Raw genomic sequence first — 17,440 nt, forward strand, 5'->3', positions numbered from 1 at the left:
CAAGTTCTATTGCAGCAGCATCGAAACAGCATCTCTCGTGTTCTTCCGGACGTCCGGTACTGCGTTCTCCGCTCAGGTTTCGTCAAAAGAGCATTTCACTTACGCGTTCTCCATGCTTGCTGACCAAAATAAACACTGGTCCATAGCCCATACTGGGTAGGCAATCCAAGCCCACAAACCAGGCAAAGAACAGCACGTTCCAAAAAGCTTCTCCTGAAATCTCAGCCTCGCAAACCACAGCGTCAAGCCATTCTCTCAGATGACACCTCGCGTCCGCCGCGTCTGTGTCGCGCACTGAGTCGAAGGACGTAAACGACGTGGTCCAACGATTGTGTCCATTCGCAATCTGGGAGGTCTGCTCGAATCGGTTCCCCCCTTCTAGATAAATTCCTATGCCTATTGTGTAGCGCGCTTGGGCCTACAGGCTTGCGGCACAGAGAGAATAACAGGATAACAGGTACTCTGTGCTCCTGTACAACCTCCCTGAGTGGAAGAGCTTACTGTCTTGGACCCTATTTAACGAGTGCTTCCTGATCATCATCATCATCATTACACTCTGGCCTCAAAACATCGAATCTCGCAACGCCCTTGGAAAAAAAAAAAAAAAAACCCATCCAATATCTAGGTAGCACACCGCGTTAATCAGCATCCCTCCATGAGGTCTATGTCATGAATCTTGACTCCCCGTGTTCAAGACAATTGGGAGGGTGAATCCCAACGCCCTCACCACCTCCGCCCATAGACCTCATGCTCCTTCCACGATTTCTTCTTTCCGTCGCTGATGCGCATTTTCTCGCGTCGATCGCTTGTGCTCCCCCCAATTCCACTGCTATATCCGCCCGTAGCAAGTGGCGCATTGGATACCGGCGGGGTATCCCGACTTCCTTCCAATAACCCCCTTGACCTTCCTCTGCCCATGCCAACTTCCTCCACGTCGACGGGATGTTCGGACTCCGCCTCCCGACCAAACAGCCTCAACATATCCTGCATGCTCAACTTCATTGCGCCTTTGCCCTGGCCCTCGATGGTCGCCTTCGCAAGCTCGCGCTTCTTCTCCTGCAAATCTAATATCCGTCCCTCCACCGTTCCCTTGATGGTGATTTTGAAGACTTTGACATCTTGGGTCTGATTCAGTCGATGCACACGATCAATTGCCTGTTCTTCGACGAAAGGATTCCAGAATGGCTCTAGAATCACCACCCTCGATGCGGCAGTCAAATTCAACCCTAAGCTTCCTGCGCGGAGAGAACAAAGGAGGACGCGTGTGGAAGGGTCTGTGCGGAGGGCATGGAGGGACGCTTCCCGCGCGTCGTTGCGCATTTTGCCGTCGTAGCGGGCGAAGTGGATGCGGTGGGAGCGGAGAAATGGCTCGATTAGATCGAGCATGGACGTGAAGAAGGAGAAGACTATGTATTTGTGAGTGTGGGAGTCCTCGCGGAGAATGGAGAGGAGGTGGCGGATTTTCGTGGATTGGAGGAGCGTGGGCTGTGAAGAGCTAGAGTCGTCGGACGAGGAGTAGTCGTCGTCTTCGTCTTCTTCGTCATCAGCAGAGGTGGAGGCGTCTTCGTCGTCATCTTCGTGTTTCTCGTCGTCGCCGTCCTCCTCCTCGTCACTGTCCTCCACAACACGCCTCGCTTGTTTGCGTTGGATTTTGACTGTCTTCTGCTCTTGCATCCGTCTCTTGTCCTTCTTCGTCTTCTTGATCTCTTTCACATGATCCATTTCCTTATCTAAATCCTCCTGACATTCGACACATCGAATCGCACCTTTGGAACTCTCTCTTGCAGTCAACTCAATCTGACACATATCGCATCTCTTGGTTTCCATACTAAGGCCACCAAGCATGTTTGCAATACTATCCATGTCATCTTCCGCATTAGCTTTCCTGCGACTTGGTGTCTGAAGACCACTTGAGGCATCGGTCTCTGCATTCAGGTCGCTTCCCGTAAGCTTTGGGTGATTGCACGCTTGTCGAAGTCGCATGAGGAGGACCAATGCCGAAGCGTAACTCATCTTGTTCCCGGCCATCATCATCTCGAGACTTCGATCTGTTCTTGACTCCAGGCGTTCATAGAACTCTCGCTCTTGGGCTGTAAAGTCGGCTTCGACGTTTTCCACGGTTCGTCCCACGATCTTGAACCCGGGGCCTTTCCCTCCTTCAGTGGCCTCTCTTTTACCACCTTGGTTGGAGTGTTCTTGTTTGAGTATATCCTTCGTTCTTCGCTTCATAAAGCTCTTCAGGATGAGTCTCAATCTCTTAACTGCGAGACCCCCCTTTCCATTATTCATGGGTTTGGTGATATTCTCGCGCCATTCAGTCAGGTCACAATAGGGCTTGATACGGAGAAAGTGAATGAGGCTTTGGAGCTCGTCAAGGCCGTTCTGCATCGGCGTTCCAGTCAAACACCAGCGGTATGCAGCATCAAGAGCACAAGCAGCCTTGGAAGCCTTGGCGTTGCGGTTCTTGATCGAATGGGCCTCATCCAGAATGATCCTATACCAGTGAACGCCGAAGCATCCTACTTTCAGGGATTCTGAACATCCACCATGTTCTGATGACAGCGTTTGGTAGGTTGTGATGACGATGTCGTACTTCTTCAGGTCCTTGTATCTTTTGGTTCTTTGAGGCCCGTGATGGACACAAATTGTGAGAGCATGGTCTTCGTCGATGCGATCCTTGAGTTCGCCTTCCCACTGTCTAATTAATGCCAATGGGGCTACCACAAGTGTGCCTTTTGTGACACCTTCAGGCAACTTTCGCTTGCTCTTCTCCAGCTCCTCAGCGCTTGGCTTTGGGTTACTCAGGACGAGAGCGATCGATTGTATTGTCTTTCCTAAACCCATATCGTCGGCAAGGATACCACCGTATGTCTTATTCTTGCCGATTTCTTTGCTGACCATCCAGTCGACACCTTCAATTTGATGTGGTAAGAGCTTGACCTTCAACCCAGGAACGGCACTATCATCATCATCATCATCTTCTTCTTCTTCTTCCTCTTCTCGAGCAGATTCGCTTCTGTCTTCACTCTTGACTGACATGTCTTTGATCTTGTCTGCTAAATCCTCAACCTTCTGGTCGAGCTGCTTCTTTCTCTGTCTCGTCCTTGGCTTGTCCTCTTCGTCTTCAAATGCACCTTCAAGTAAAGCCTTGATGCTCTCATTGGCCTGGGCAGAGTTCATGTATGTGTATGGGTCAGCTGTTTCGTATCTCTGCTCTCGGAAGATGGAGTCGTTTGAAGGGTACGACGGACGAGTCGGCATGGAGCTCTCCTGAGTGAGGTCCACCGTTTTTGGTCGTACATAAGGGTTTGGAGGCTGTTGTGATGAAAAGGTAGGAGGAACGAAAGGTGTCGGCTTCCAAGTAGAGAAGTTCGCGGGCTTGGGGATCTCATAGAAATCGTCTTCTTGATAAGGCGGTCGAGAGGAGGTGGGTCCAGAAGGCTGTCCGCCGCTTGATCCATTGTCTTTGAGTGTTTGTAGAGGATTCGCGATTGCATGAGGTTTGTGTAGCTCTGGTCTTTGGGAAGGTCTCTTCGATGACACAAAAAGGTTGGAATATTTGTCTTGTGGTTGACTTCCGCTGACTTGGCGAGGAGCTGATGTGTTAGCACTCGTGCCTGGTCGCATGAGCGGCTGTGTTCTTGCATATGGCTGCGACGATGCGCCTGGCATTGACGGCCTCCCAAATTGAGGCTGCTCTGGTAAGGCACTTTGGAGATTTGTATATAGAGGCTGCGGAGCGGGAAATCCCTCGGCGCTAAGTCCCTTCTCCTTGTTATGAGGATCTGGGGAAGGTTGCGAGTTGCCCATAGCTGGCGCAAGCGGGTTGCGAGCAGGTTGCTGTTCACGCACCATTTCGACGCTGTTGGGTAGAGGGAACGTGAATTTGAAGAATTGCGGGGTTGCTCTCACTGCAGATTCAGGTGTGACATGGGGCTGACTCCCTCCGAAGACGAGTTTTGGAATATATAGTCGCGATCCAAGTCTTGGAATAGCGGCTTGAGTTTGGTCTGTGCGCTCTAGTTGTGAGGCCGCAGGCAGTAGTAGGCCGGTGTTGTCCAGGCAACCAGAGGGGCTGTTTTTGAGGGGGACTGGGGTCTTCAAGAGATCTACCCTGCCTTCTGGCCAGGGTCCGCGATGCCCGGTACTCAAGTGCTCACTCGTGCCCTGTCCAGTGTTTGCTGGCGGGTTGGAGGGTGATGCTGCACTGGATTAGTTGATAAAAGCTGAGGCCGTGCAGATTATCTTCTCGCTTCCTGCAAGCCATTTCGTCAGCTATCAGAGAACCCATTGTTTGTTGGCGTAGAGGGCTTACTAAACACGTAGCCTGCAGTTACAGAAAGACGTCTTGTCTAGGTAAGTATCACAAGTGAGTTCAGGTCATGCACAGGGGCGGGATCTTAGATGTTTGTGCAGTTGACATCATTAGCGAGGCTGGCGGAGTTGGTTTCTAGGGTAACTTTCTCTGCCAAGCGCAGCCTTGCTGCAATTCACAGCCTTGTCACATCTTGCCAGCAGGCAACCGCATCATAAACCGGATACTCGAGGTTCGATAGACTACGGGGTACTAGTACCTCATTTCGTCTCACCTGAACGGGAGTCATGGACAGATCCACATTCGGGGCACAGATCCTACGTGGTTACAAAGCTTGCTCAAAAGAAATTCAGGTCTCAATACAATCAAGTCCTTCAGTCAGGGCCGCAGAACCTCAAATCATTAAAGATACACAAAGACACCCATTGAATTTAGGAAAAGAGAATGGACAAGTCATCCAGCAGCCGCCCTGATGACCCCCTCCCAGAACCTTTTGAGCCCCAGGACATGCGCTCTCGTCGGCTGAGCACAAGCACCATGAGTCGCAGCTCGTCTTTCTTCGTCCATCTTTGCAAGCTCTACCTCTCTGCCCCATCTCGCTTGAGCCCTCCTCTTCTCTAGCATGACTGGATCAAGACGACGTACTCGGCTGCTCTCCATGTCCACTGCGACCTTCCTGGCGGCGAACCTCCTCACCAGGCTCTTTACCGTGATCTTTTCCGTAGCCTCCATCTCGTCTGCTTTCCTCTTCTGTGCTTGTATGGCGCGCCCTTCAACCCACGCGCGAAGCCCGTCCTTCAAGCTCTCTCTAATCACTTTCCGCCTCGTAGCCACGATGGCAGGCGAGACGCTGTGGCGCACGCACTCTTCAGGCATGATATTGAGAGACACCAGACTGCTCATGCTCGGCCGTCGCTCTAGCTTGCGACCCAATCCATCCTTCAGTTTGTTCCTTTGTACGGCCTGTTGTGACTGTATCAGGACCGGCGAGACCGGCGAGGAATAGTTGGTGCACGTAGATGGGAGGATCGCCCTTTGTACCAAATCATACGGACTTGGCCTGTGTTCGAGGTTATGACTCAGCCGGATGCGTATCAAACTCTTGCTGATTTGGCGCGAGAGAACATTGGTCTTGCTTAGCCATATCCATGAATTAGGAGGACTAATGGCGGACCTGGACGGCCGTCGGGCCAACAGGATGGATAGCGTATGGGAAGCATGGTGCAGTCGCTGGAGATGAAGGAGAGGGTCGCAAGCGATCTCACGCAGCACATGGCATGTGCGACTCACTTGGAGCAGATCGGGAATTTCCAGGAAGAAGAGGATGCGGAGGAGGACTTCTGGTGGTAATGAGTCGAGAGATAGCGACATGGTCGGAACGGTATTACAATCAACTGGGGGATTGTGCTTGAAACGACAGGGTTAGGTCCCGTTCTTTATATCGAGGAATGCGATGAGGTGCAAGGGCGCTCCAAGCTTGGGGTTTCAGGATCGAGTCGTTGGTATACCTGGGACAAGTGTGTAACATGTAACAGCGTGATGCGACGAGGGACTAGCTCGGAGGAGCAGGTCGCGTGGCTGGAAAACCACGTCACTTGGCCTTGGAAGTGACCAGTCGATGACGCAGGTTGCGCAGGGGCCGTAGCGCGGTTGTGCCACAATTTAGTCTGACGGCTGATTGCTGATTTTGGGCAAAACCACTCGGCGCGTGGTACTATGGACCATGGAGTACGAGGTGCTGTGGAACAAGAGGGTTGCCTGTCAGTAGGCAAGTATCTATTTGAAGCGTCGAGGGGAGACGTGCAGTAATTTTCACGGATTATCTGATGCTAGACCGGAGAGCACAGCTTGGGGCTTCAGAGACACTGGACTCCAGACCCCGCGTATCTTCATGATCCGATTGCAGACGACACGGCATGATATGGCCTGGTACAGCACGGACCCCGTAGGTCTGGCAAAATCCCAACTTCACAACTAGTAGGTGGGTGTCAAGAAAGACAGCGCAAGCATCTCGAAATAAAAGCAACCCCCAATCCAGTATGTCGCTGCCGTCCTTCGAGCCTCCTGTGGCGCCCAATATACTCCAAGTGGCCATAGAACTCCAGGTCCCCAGGACTCCAAATTCATACATCCTCCATTGCACCAGCAGGCTCATCCTCCCCATCACTGTCGAAATCTTCCACCTCGCTCAACTCTCCGTCCGTCTCGTGCTCGTCTTCGTCATGATCGTCGTGGATGTTCGTAGCATACTGAGCAATGTACTCTTCATGACCAATTAATATTTTCATGTTTTGATCTCATCTTGCAGGTCTGGAGCCTCACCTTTAACCCTAGCATCGTAGCTTCGAGGCTCCCTCATCAACAGTGCAGCTGCTTCTCCGTTCAAGGGATCGGTAGGGTTGGGGTATCGCAGGAGCTGAGGCAAGAAGACTTCAAAGATATTGATCATATCAAACATGGGTGACCATGTCTGGTTGATGACGTCCAAGCATACCGATCCCGACCTAGAAAGCCAGATCAGTACCAGTTGCGTCCAAGCATCCAGCATCAACTTTGACTAACCCTTCGTCGATGTTTGGGTGGAAGATCTTGTTGACAAAGCCGATGGAAGGTGATTTGTAAGGATATTGATCCGGCAGTTCGACGTGAACTTTCCATTTGCCCTCAGCAAAGGGTGCTGTAGATGTAGCCCATGCCGTCAGTCACCCCGGATCTTGCGGTAAACCGACCACTTGAGTCGTTGACGGGAAATTCTTGCACTTACTTTCCGAAGGCCCTTTGAAGATGACGTAGAATTCCTGCATATTGTCGTTGACCAGTGTCACCTCATAGTCGCTCATCATCAGCTTCATGACATCCGTCTCTATCCTCCGCTTAGGGCTGCTCATCGTGCCTCGCCAATTAAAAGATCTCGATGGAACGTAGATTATGTTCACAAGAAGGATATTAAGCGCTTTTGAAGGTGCGTTCAGAATTGCGTGAGGGCGGTGGATCGATTCTGTGTCTTGGTTTCCAGGAGAAAAGTGTCTATTAGATCTGGTGTGGCAAGATGCACAAACGAGATCGGAGCAGAGAGTGATCACGGGAGGATGGCCGGATGTTCTTTGCGCGGTGTGGACTCGGCTTTTTCTTTGTCCTCGTGAGGGGTAGGGGCTTTGCAGGAGGGTTGAGTTCAGGCAAACAGGTAGTGAAGGACTCGTGTGGGCGCGACGAAAGGGATGACGGCGGGATCGCAGTGAAAGCAGCGGACCTAGAGAGAGTGAAGAGAAGGAAGTAGGGTGTGAAGTGTAGATAGGACTTGAAGTCTACGGTGGTTCGGTGACGGAGGGGACTATTCGCTGTGGTTGGAGACTGTTCGATGGCAAGGGCAATGGTGGGGGGACCGGGACCCTTGACTGATCTGGCCGGGCGTAACTGGTTTGCCGCCTCGCCGCTTAGTCCTAAGCATCTACTGTACTTGTAGGCCTTCACCATACGCTGGTTGAAGCGTGGACTAAGCCCTGAGGTAGTCATCGCACACACTACGCCAGGCCCGCACGCATTTCCACTACTCACTCCAACACCGACGATGGGGAAGTGAGCTCATCAATAAATTGTTGGGTAAGTACCTGCCCGAGTTCTGTTCATGTTCGGCATCAAGACACGCATCTGTGTGTTGGCATGGCCGACCTGCTATTGGCACTCGGGCATAGTTGTACTGGGGGGGGTGCATGACAGCCTTGCAGTCACTGTCCGCCAGGCTGAGGATCTCGCGCTGGGGTTGGATGAACGGATAATTCAAGTGCTGATTGATGAGAAAATGCTCACGCTTCCGAGGCAACCATGGGCGTCACCCGGATGTGCCCTCGTTCGGCCGAGTAACGCCAGAGGGCCAGAATCCCCCAACCGGTGCCCAGAATCGTCCCCCAGAATGCCTGCGCGCCCTAGACTCAATGGGTGCTAGGGCCCCGAGGCCGCCGCTTGCAGCCCACAACAGCGCCTATTGGCCTCACAATGCCCCCTGCTTGGTGCCTTCTGCTCGGCCCATTGTTGTCAACTCCGAGGCTCAACCTCACTCTCAGACCTTTCTCAGATTTACGCATAAAGAATTCATCACGACGACAGTAATAAAACATCTTCTTTCACCGCCACCGCGTTCTGTTCTGCGAAATGACTCAGATCAAGCCGAACTTGTTTTTCCTTGTCCTTCTTCCTCCCTCCTGCATACCTGTCTCAGAACTTGGGTGAACCAAAATGGCCTCAATTGCCCGCATCTACCGAGTCTCGTCTCTCACACGACCACTCCTCCGAGACACTTGTCGAATAGCTGTCCCACAAAACCACCGACAGTGGCAACGAGTCCGCTGGAGCTCGCATGCCCCGTCATCCCCGGCTATGCTGGCTCGAGGCCAGAAGCCGGTCACGATCCAATCCCTCCAGAAGATGTATGCTGAGGACCAGCCCATCACCATGTTGACGGCACACAATTTCCCCTCGGCTCTGATGGCGCAAGAAGCTGGAATGGATATGATCTTGGTGGGCGACTCTCTTGCAATGGTGTCCCTCGGCATGCAAGACACTTCCGAGGTCACCCTCGACGAAATGATCGTGTCCGCACGCGCTGTCAGTCGAGCAGTAACTCGGTCCTTCACCGTCGGCGATCTTCCCATGGGTTCATACGAGCTCAGCCCTGAACAAGCACTAGCCAGCGCGATTCGGATGGTCAAAGAAGGGCGTATGCAGAGTGTCAAACTTGAAGGAGGAGCAGAGATGGCGCCTGCAATCAAGAAGATCACGACTGCCGGAATTCCATTGTGTGCACACATCGGCCTTACCCCGCAACGCCAGCATGCTCTTGGAGGATTCCGCGTCCAAGGTAATACACTCGACAAAGCCATGTCGCTCCTCAAAGATGCCAAAGCTGTGGAAGAAGCAGGAGCGTTCATGGTCGTCTTGGAATGTGTTCCCCCCGATATCGCCGAAGAAGTCACCAAGGTCCTAAGAATACCAACCATCGGCATCGGTGCAGGGAACAAGACAAGTGGCCAGGTTCTCGTGCAAATCGATATGCTTGGCGTCCGTCCGCCCGATAGCTTCATGCCCAAGTTCGTCAAGAAATATGGGTCGATATGGGAAGCTGGATTGGATGCCATTAAGCAGTACAAGGATGAGGTCAGCGACCGAAGCTATCCGGGTCCTTCGCACGTGTACAAAGGTGATGCAAAGGTTACAGCGGCGTTCAAGGCGGCCATTCAATCTGATGAGACGCAAAAGGCTTGAATTCGCCGGCATTGTTTCGATCTTGCCATCGTGTGTTTCCGGCGTTGTCGGGTCCCTTCTCGAGCAAGCGCATGTCTTTCATCCAAAACAGAGCCAGGACTGGGCTAGGTCATCCAAAAGCCGGCGTTGTAGAATAGCTGACGATCAATTGGTCGTCAACCTTGAAACACTAGTTTACCGAATCGAAGGCATTGGTTAGCATGATCTCCTCTAGCTCTCCCGTTCAGCAACCCCAATTCACTGTGCCATAGAATGTAGCGCGCAATCGCTGCCCTTAGCAGTATAGCAAAGACGGGTAGGTCGCAATGAGAGCGCTGTGCCGAGGCGAATGACAGACAACTCAAAGTTGGGCGCAAGGAGACAGAAAACGTACCCGGTACAAGTTCCCAACACCTTCATCTAACCCTGGCGCAAAAACACTATTCACATAACAAAACAGTCCATCGCCCTCTTTGACACCTACTTTTTTCCTTAGGAAATTCAACACCACACTGAATTTCGAGGAGGCACTAATCTTGAAGACCCGTTGTTTGAGGATCGGGGCCGAGCCGATGGGTTGGAAGCGGACAGAGACTGTGCGCAACACACGGCGGTCAGAGGAAGAGACGGAAGCGATGGAAAGAGATAGGACAGGATAGAATTGGAGAGGGTCCTGTGCGAATTACCTTTTCGATCATCAATCTCCTCGGCCTCCTTGAGTGCCTGGCTCGCGTCCTTGGGCAGGTTGGTCAACATGACGGAAGCGGTCATGCTCATGGGGAGATCTCCTCCAGGGCCAGAGTCATCTTCACCATTGCTGCCATTGCCGCTGTCATTGTCTGTTGCCTTTGTATTTGGATCGGTGTGGGCGCCATGCTGCTTGCCAGGATCCTGAAGAACTACCCTCAAAGGTTGCGAAGAGGATGACATGGTGGCCCAGCGAAACGATTTTCAGTCAAGTGTTTCGAACGAACGGAGTTAAGACATCAATGGATGAGGATTTGTGATCTGTTTGCTGCCTAGTCTCTTTGGTGGGTATCTACGTAGGAGGTGGTGATGGTCAACTACTGCCTACCTGCGGATGAGGTTCATTCCTTGGTGCTTGCACGTGGCCATATCGTGGGGGATGTTGAGGCCTGGCGAGGCTGGCGAGGCTGTCCAATAATAATTCACAAAAAGCCAGCCATGTGAAAAGCCTAACTAGCCCCAACTGACCCTTTATTCTTCACTTTGGTGACTCCAGTCTTTCAAGTCTTTCGGGTCTTTCATGTCACTCATTATATCAATCTGTCTGTCTCAACGTACACTCCCCAAGCTTCTATCTGTGGCTCAGACTTTGGTGAATTGATGCAATCATCGTCTCGCGGCTTTGACATCGCTCACCCAGTATCCAACTTTTACAGCTGCCCTCGAGCAAGCCAGAACCCCGAACAATGATCAGCTCAAAGCCATGATAGCAGATGTCAAAGTTGTTGATGGCCTCAGGTGTGAATGGCCCATTCAGGCTTTGACGGGTTAACACCTCAACAGCCCGTCGGAGTCGCTTCAGCTCGCATTCGCAGCGACAGCCTATGATCACTGGGAATATGTACCGGTTTCGTCGAGCTCCATGCTCTGTGCGCCGTCTTCACCCTCAACCAGGCGATCGGGGAGCTTGCCGAGTTCGCGTATCTTGAGCAACCATTTCTTCATCAACACTCTCTCCACTTCGTGAGTGCCCTCACGGTACCCAAGCCGCTCCATCATTTCTTCCTCCATCGCCTCTCTCATCAAGCCCCGGAACGCCAGCACTTGCTCTCGAGCTCCTCTGCCAGATGTGCTTTGGACCGGATTCTCGCCGGGGTGATTGTTTCTCCATTTAAAGAGTGCTTGACGCTCCACTGCGTTCTCTCGGACCTCCTGTGTTTGAGCGGCCTCGTCCCCAGGAGAAGTTGTGAGACCAACCGCTCGCCGAAGAAGATAAGGACTCCACCCTAGGCGATCTCCCTGTTGCAGCAAGTGTTCAACCATCTCATCAACTCTCTTTGTTCTCTCTTGGCCTGTCGCAAGCTCAGCGATGAAGTGCTGCACCAACTTGTCAACGCCAGGCACAAACGAGCTGTTCCTGAAATTGCTGGGTTTCCTGATATTGACACTCAGCAGGCGCGCAATTACCGAACTCGATACTCCGTGGAGGGCGAGCCATAATATTATTTCACACTGCTCTTCACTAAACACTTCATGAGCCGTTTGAGTAATAGAAGAACTGGGCCCTGACGCCAACTTCGCAATCAGCCTTGCTTGCGCAATTGCCTCGATCTTTTTCCACACAGGCACGAGCTGACTTGCTGGTTTCTGTGCTGGCTGGGAACCGCGTTGGCCTGGCCTTCCTTCCGGGGTCTTGCGTGTAGGAAAGACCTCTTCTGCGTTGGGGGTAATGTCGAACAGTCCACTGGGGAAACGCCTACGTCGTTTCGGTGCTGGATGAACCATTCCGTTTGCTCGCATTCTATTTGACACATGACCAATGGTCCTTGATACCGACTGGCATACAGAGTCAGGTTCATCCGGCGGATCCTGCACCCTAAACGATTCTTTCCAGCGCTTGCGTGTTGGCCGTGAACTTTCACCCGCAATCCATTGTTCTACCGTCGGATAAGATCCCCCTTGGTGGTTGTGATTTTGTCGTGAAGCTCTCTCTAGGTGAGATATCGGAAGGTCGAAAATTTGATGGATCCCTGTCGCTGATTCAGCTTGGGGCACGCCAAACAGTCCGCACACCGGCTCACCTGGAAGCTGTCTATCTTCTTGGTGAAAATAAGTACCAATTGGAGGAAGTTTGGGTCCTCGTTGCTGAACAACGCCATATCCGTAAATGGCATTCCCGAATTGACGACTTCCTTGCAGAATGGCAGGCTGAAGAGCCGGTCTCGCTGCTGAACCTCGCCCACTGCCCCAAGAGTTGACTTCAGTCCCAAAGGCTGGTGCCTCGGCCAGATGATATGGCAATTGAGAGTATAGCGCAGCTGGATTGTTTGGAGGCATATCGAAAGGGCCATCAGTGACTAACCGGGGTGGCTCTCGGACCAATTGTGGTGTATCTCTGACCCTTTGTTGAGTCCCGGGCTGAGGATCTCGGTGGAAAGGAAGTTGCATATCTTCAGCCCATCCAGAGCGACTGCCGTCATTACGGTTCTGTGGATGGGCAAAATCGACGTCGTTGGCGAACTCCCCTGGCTGACATCCTGCACCATCATCGATGAACTGGTACTGGGGAGTCATACCGGGGTCAAAGGGGTGTTGACGGTTCTTCCTCATGTTGTCATGAGCCCGCCTGGGCGGTGGAGAAGCTGTTGACGTTTCGCCGCAAGTGGGCGTTCGGTGTTGACCACGTCGTCGTGGTGTTGTGATATGTGTTCTGGCGGGGTTGTGGTCGCGATGATGTTACTCGGGCCATGCAAACAGATCCCGAAACGGCAGCCTGGTGTTATACGCAATCACCTGCAAGTGAAGACCATGGGTGAAGACGAGTAAGAGGCAGCTCATATGTCGAGTAACTTCAACCATGGTGGAGTGAAGTAATTTGATTCCACGAACTATATATGTTGCACAGGACAATGTGAGGTGAGTGAATGATTCCATTCTGTTGGAAGAGAAAGTGAGGCGTGTCGAAAGGCGGATAAAAAGGAAACAAAAGTAGATGTTGGATTGTGTTGAACCAAGAACTTGCGGTTATTGACTGACGTTTCAGTTATCGCGATCTGGTATATTTTCATTCAGCCGTGAAAGTGCTACGAGTTCGAAACAACTCGCTGGTGGGTTTATTACAATACCTCCTCACTCGATTCGCGCCGGATCGTATGTGCATCCTACTCAAAGGAAGAGAGATGTCCTGCTTATTGTTTGGGAATTCTATCATATGTACGGATGGCAGAGCGGTGGGCTTACAAACAGAAACGGTCACGACTCTCCTCAAAGCTAGGGAAGAAAGAAAAAGGATGAAGCTAGGGAACAGGTAAGACGTGGTGCCTATGTTAATTCATGCCTTGCCGTTGTCTGCAAAGCATCTCAGCAATCCACAATGCTCTCATTATGCCAACCTTGCGGCACAAGGACAATCTATCCAAAACTCCATTTCGATGCTTTCATATTCACAGAATCGCCCATCATCAATAACTCTCAGGCAGGTCGCTAAAATCGGGAACGGCGGAATCACATTTGAAGGAGGGAGAGTACGCTTTATCAGGCAATATTCCAGCCTCCAGGCCCAACATCCAGCTCCATTGCACAGCGCTCTCGGTCTTCCAAGTCCAGTAGAACCAACCCCAGGCTTGCTCAAAGCTGTGCATCTGGGCTTCGGCATACATCTGCAGAAACTGCTTGTAGGCAGCGCTGTACTGGCTCGGGTCAGCGTTGGCTTCCGCACAAGAACAAGGCGGCTCGGCACAGGTCGGTGTCAGAACTGATGTCCCTGGGTCGCCGGTGTCGAGCGTACCAGCCCACCTGGAGCCGACGCCGACGTTGTTCAGATTTGGTGTGCAGTCTGTGTCCGCCTGGGACCACTCGCCATCCAGAGTGGGACCCCATCCGGTTTGAGGGTTGTTGGCTGCAACCATTAGTCCAGTCCAACCTGAACAGGCGAGGTTGATTTTGTCTTGGTGCTTCAACTTGAGTTGTCCCGTGTTGAAGATTTGGTATTGGTGGGTGTCCATTACTAGGTTATCATCGACACCGTGGAACATGTTGTCCCAGCTATTCAAACTGAGAAAGCCGTCTCCGAAGACGATGCGTTGCTTAACGCCATTTCCTCGGATGATCGCGATGGCTTTTTGGTTCCAGTCAAGCACAGACTGAGGAGGGATTACTAGCATCTTTGGTTCATTGACCAAGCCGTAAATGGTCACCACGTTCTTGTACCGATCTTGTGCGAAGAATTGGGACAGTTGGTTGTGGATATCCAACGATCTTTGCGCATTGGTGGCGCCATCAGGGCCAAGTATCCAGCCGATATCACCCTGGTGACCACTGTGAGCCCATCCATTCTGACTCCCAGGGACAGAATGCAAGTCGAGGTTCACTCTCAGTCCGTTCTCTCGACAATACTCGATTGCTCGAAGCAAGTATCGCCAGGCAATCTTTGGTACGTATGGATCGCCATCGTATGTTGTGACGGACCAATATGGATAAGGTATTCTTACATGGTCCAAGCCTGCATTTTTGATGTCGACGAAACTTTGCTTTGTGATGAACGTTGCGTAGTGCGTCTCGATAACGCGCTGCGCAGACGGCCCCAGCTTCTGCGTCAGTGTCCACTCGTCGACCACCTTGGCCGAAGCAGGATAATTGAATATTGAAGGGGTGATGAATGGTTCTAGCGAAAGCCAGCCACCTATGTTCACGCCTCTGATGGGCATCTTTCCATACTCCCACTGTTCGTTGAGCGCGGGGACGTTGTCGTTGGCTTTGGTGGAATCATCCCAGCTTGAATAGAGGCCCATGACCGAGAGGCCACCAACTGTCTCGGCAGTGTATGTACAATTGAAATCGGCCGTGTCCATCCAGGTGGAAATGTCGGTGTAGGTGCCCTTTGCACTTGCCGGGATCGAACTGGCGGCGCAGTCATTGCTTATACTTGACGAGCCTCCGCTTGTAGTCGCCGAAGACGAAGACGATCCTCCACTGGATTTCTTGCTGTTGTTACTCACCACCACTGCAACAGGGATGAAAATCGCCAGCAATACCACGACGAGGATTACAAGCCACCACAGTCTCTTCTTGCGCCTTCCGTCGTCCGTGTCTGATCGTCTGTGAGCCTGGTATTCTTTCCCGTACCCGCCGCCGCGTCCATGCGCGCGTCTGTGCTTCTCGCCCACTCTCCCTTCTTCCAGTATAGCACCACTAACATTCCTGTTTTTGTGCTTCCTCTTTCGTTGCTCTGCTGCCTTAAGGTTTTTGTATTGCTTCTGTTTCTTCTTGTTGCGTCTGCGCTCTTCGTACTTTTCTTCAAAATCTGCCCGGTCGTTGTACGCATTCAGTTTCGCTAATGCATCGCTGCTCAACAGCTGACTTCCGCTGTTGGTAGATGTCCCAGAGCTGTATTTTGCGCGGTCTCTCTGTTGTTGTTTCTCTCTCCTTGGACTGTCTTTCACCCCGCTCGAACTTCGGTACCGATCACTCGGTCGGCGCGGCCGTTTTTCTGGGGATGGAGAAGGCACAGGTGAGGCTTTGGCTTTTTCCTTCGGCGCTCTTTTCGGTGTGCGCGGCTCATCGTATTCTCCTTCCTCGTCGCTTTGTGAGAGACGGATTGCAGGGGCTGGGGCAGGGCGCGAGTTTGGAGGACGATTGAATGCAGGACGTGTGTCGGCCCTCGCCGCAGACTCACGACGGGGCTTCGGCATGCAACTGGCGGTGTGTTTTCAGAAGGCTCATATCAGATTTTCAGCCAGACATGCTGTTCATCGTTATGCGACAGGGCCAGAAGGTTTAGAACCACTTGTCAGCGCTGTACTGCTGGCTGTTACGCGTCATCAAGCGTGCATGGAAGACTGGAAGCGCTGTTTATGGACAGTTGGCAGGGCAACAAGGCAACAGGGCAACTTCCCAGCCTTGTCACGGGCTCACAGCTTTCTCCCCACCTTTCGTCCCCTTCGACGCCCACCACATCACAGACAGGCGGCTGTGTCGAATATTGCCACGCCATGATGTCTTCTTGAACCATTTTCCAGCGAATCCCTCATCTCCGACTGCTTACGCTATACTTCATATCCGGTCAAGCTGGATTTGGTTGGACCGAGAGAGGCCAACCCCAGCCAACGACCAACTCTTGCAAGGGCCGTACCAGCGGGCTAGTCGATGCTTGGGTAAGTCAATACGAGATCACTTCCGGATGTGGAAGGTCTACTTCCCCAATGAGTTATTGGTCGAGTTTGTTGCAATCTCTGAGGCCTGGATTTCCTGTCCTCTTTAACACCAGACTTTCTGGCAGTCAACTGAATCTATTCCATTTGAAGAGACCGTCTTGATCCATTTTACTCGATCAGGGGGGACATGTTGATTCGGTCAAAAGAAAGGGTCTCCATCCGTTAATCCCCAGCCTGTATCGGTCCTCGACATGTCTTCTTCAGGCTTGTTATTTGGGTGGCTGCAAGGTCTTTAACAAGTGAGCCATCTTGTATATGCGACCTGCCTAAGGCCAGCGGTCAGGATGACTTACGGCGTCTTTAATACTATTACAGATGGTGGTGACAAGGCGAAAGAAATATCTCGAGGCTCCCAGTTGCCAATGGATATTCATTTCATCAATGTCGACAGGCCTGGCCGTATCCCCAACTGGCAACTGAGTCAAATCACAGCCCACGCGATGCGTAGGAACCATGAACGGCGTCGTTGTATAGAATCTGAGACGACAAGAGTACAACCCCTTCCGAAAGTGGACCGAATTAGGGGTGATAAAACCCATGTTCCTGAACAGCAGAGATCGGGGAAATCGAGACCTACCTCCAACAAAGATCTAAATTCTCGAAGCCAGACGCTCCTGAAGCATTCGACTGCGGCCAATGCGAGTGCAAACGCATCGCCTGCCGGCGGAGACAAGGGGGCCTGGCCAATCTTGCTTTCCTCCCCATCACCCTGCCTAAATAAACATGGATCTTCTCCAGAGACGCTCTCAGCCGATGCCCCGGCGGACCCATGCGACTGCCCAGAATGTCGAGCCGAGTCATTAGCCCTTGCAGCTTGCTCTCCCGACACCGTTTTCGGTGGCCTGCGAACCGACCCATTCCTACGATATCCTATTGCATCTCAGGACTATTTCCCTGCTGTAATCGACCATTGTAGGGAGATTATCGCACCGAGCCCTGCATTTTTCGAGCTTTTCATGACGCACGATGTCCTATTTGAGGCCATCAT

The 17,440-nt window shown here is 52.2% G+C and overlaps 7 protein-coding genes across 7 annotated transcripts; 1 reads left to right on the forward strand and 6 right to left on the reverse strand.

Annotated features, from left to right (window-relative positions):
* Nucleotides 1-723: 723 nt before the first annotated feature.
* On the reverse strand, nt 724-3,855 carry A1O5_03965 (uncharacterized protein; the record flags this gene model as incomplete). The annotated part of the gene is made up of 1 exon (XM_007744574.1): nt 724-3,855. The coding sequence occupies one exon, from the start codon at nt 3,853-3,855 to the stop codon at nt 724-726; it is 3,132 nt and encodes a 1,043-aa protein (XP_007742764.1).
* Nucleotides 3,856-4,768: 913 nt separating this feature from the next.
* A1O5_03966 (uncharacterized protein) lies at nt 4,769-5,686 on the reverse strand (the record flags this gene model as incomplete). Its single annotated transcript, XM_007744575.1, has 1 exon — nt 4,769-5,686. The coding sequence occupies one exon, from the start codon at nt 5,684-5,686 to the stop codon at nt 4,769-4,771; it is 918 nt and encodes a 305-aa protein (XP_007742765.1).
* Nucleotides 5,687-6,438: 752 nt separating this feature from the next.
* Nucleotides 6,439-7,203, reverse strand: A1O5_03967 (ubiquitin-conjugating enzyme E2 8; the record flags this gene model as incomplete). Its single annotated transcript, XM_007744576.1, has 4 exons — nt 6,439-6,578; nt 6,638-6,819; nt 6,878-6,992; nt 7,080-7,203. The coding sequence occupies 4 exons, from the start codon at nt 7,201-7,203 to the stop codon at nt 6,439-6,441; spliced, it is 561 nt and encodes a 186-aa protein (XP_007742766.1).
* Nucleotides 7,204-8,548: 1,345 nt separating this feature from the next.
* On the forward strand, nt 8,549-9,574 carry A1O5_03968 (3-methyl-2-oxobutanoate hydroxymethyltransferase; the record flags this gene model as incomplete). Its single annotated transcript, XM_007744577.1, has 1 exon — nt 8,549-9,574. One exon carries the CDS (start codon nt 8,549-8,551, stop codon nt 9,572-9,574), a length of 1,026 nt encoding a protein of 341 aa, XP_007742767.1.
* Nucleotides 9,575-9,914: 340 nt separating this feature from the next.
* A1O5_03969 (autophagy-like protein 12) lies at nt 9,915-10,483 on the reverse strand (the record flags this gene model as incomplete). The annotated part of the gene is made up of 2 exons (XM_007744578.1): nt 9,915-10,147; nt 10,240-10,483. The coding sequence occupies 2 exons, from the start codon at nt 10,481-10,483 to the stop codon at nt 9,915-9,917; spliced, it is 477 nt and encodes a 158-aa protein (XP_007742768.1).
* Nucleotides 10,484-11,128: 645 nt separating this feature from the next.
* On the reverse strand, nt 11,129-12,850 carry A1O5_03970 (uncharacterized protein; the record flags this gene model as incomplete). The annotated part of the gene is made up of 1 exon (XM_007744579.1): nt 11,129-12,850. One exon carries the CDS (start codon nt 12,848-12,850, stop codon nt 11,129-11,131), a length of 1,722 nt encoding a protein of 573 aa, XP_007742769.1.
* Nucleotides 12,851-13,701: 851 nt separating this feature from the next.
* Nucleotides 13,702-15,930, reverse strand: A1O5_03971 (glucan 1,3-beta-glucosidase; the record flags this gene model as incomplete). Its single annotated transcript, XM_007744580.1, has 1 exon — nt 13,702-15,930. The coding sequence occupies one exon, from the start codon at nt 15,928-15,930 to the stop codon at nt 13,702-13,704; it is 2,229 nt and encodes a 742-aa protein (XP_007742770.1).
* Nucleotides 15,931-17,440: the final 1,510 nt, after the last annotated feature.

Source organism: Cladophialophora psammophila, assembly GCF_000585535.1.
Source record: "Cladophialophora psammophila CBS 110553 chromosome Unknown aczJe-supercont1.5, whole genome shotgun sequence".
NCBI classification, from domain to species: domain Eukaryota; kingdom Fungi; phylum Ascomycota; class Eurotiomycetes; order Chaetothyriales; family Herpotrichiellaceae; genus Cladophialophora; species Cladophialophora psammophila.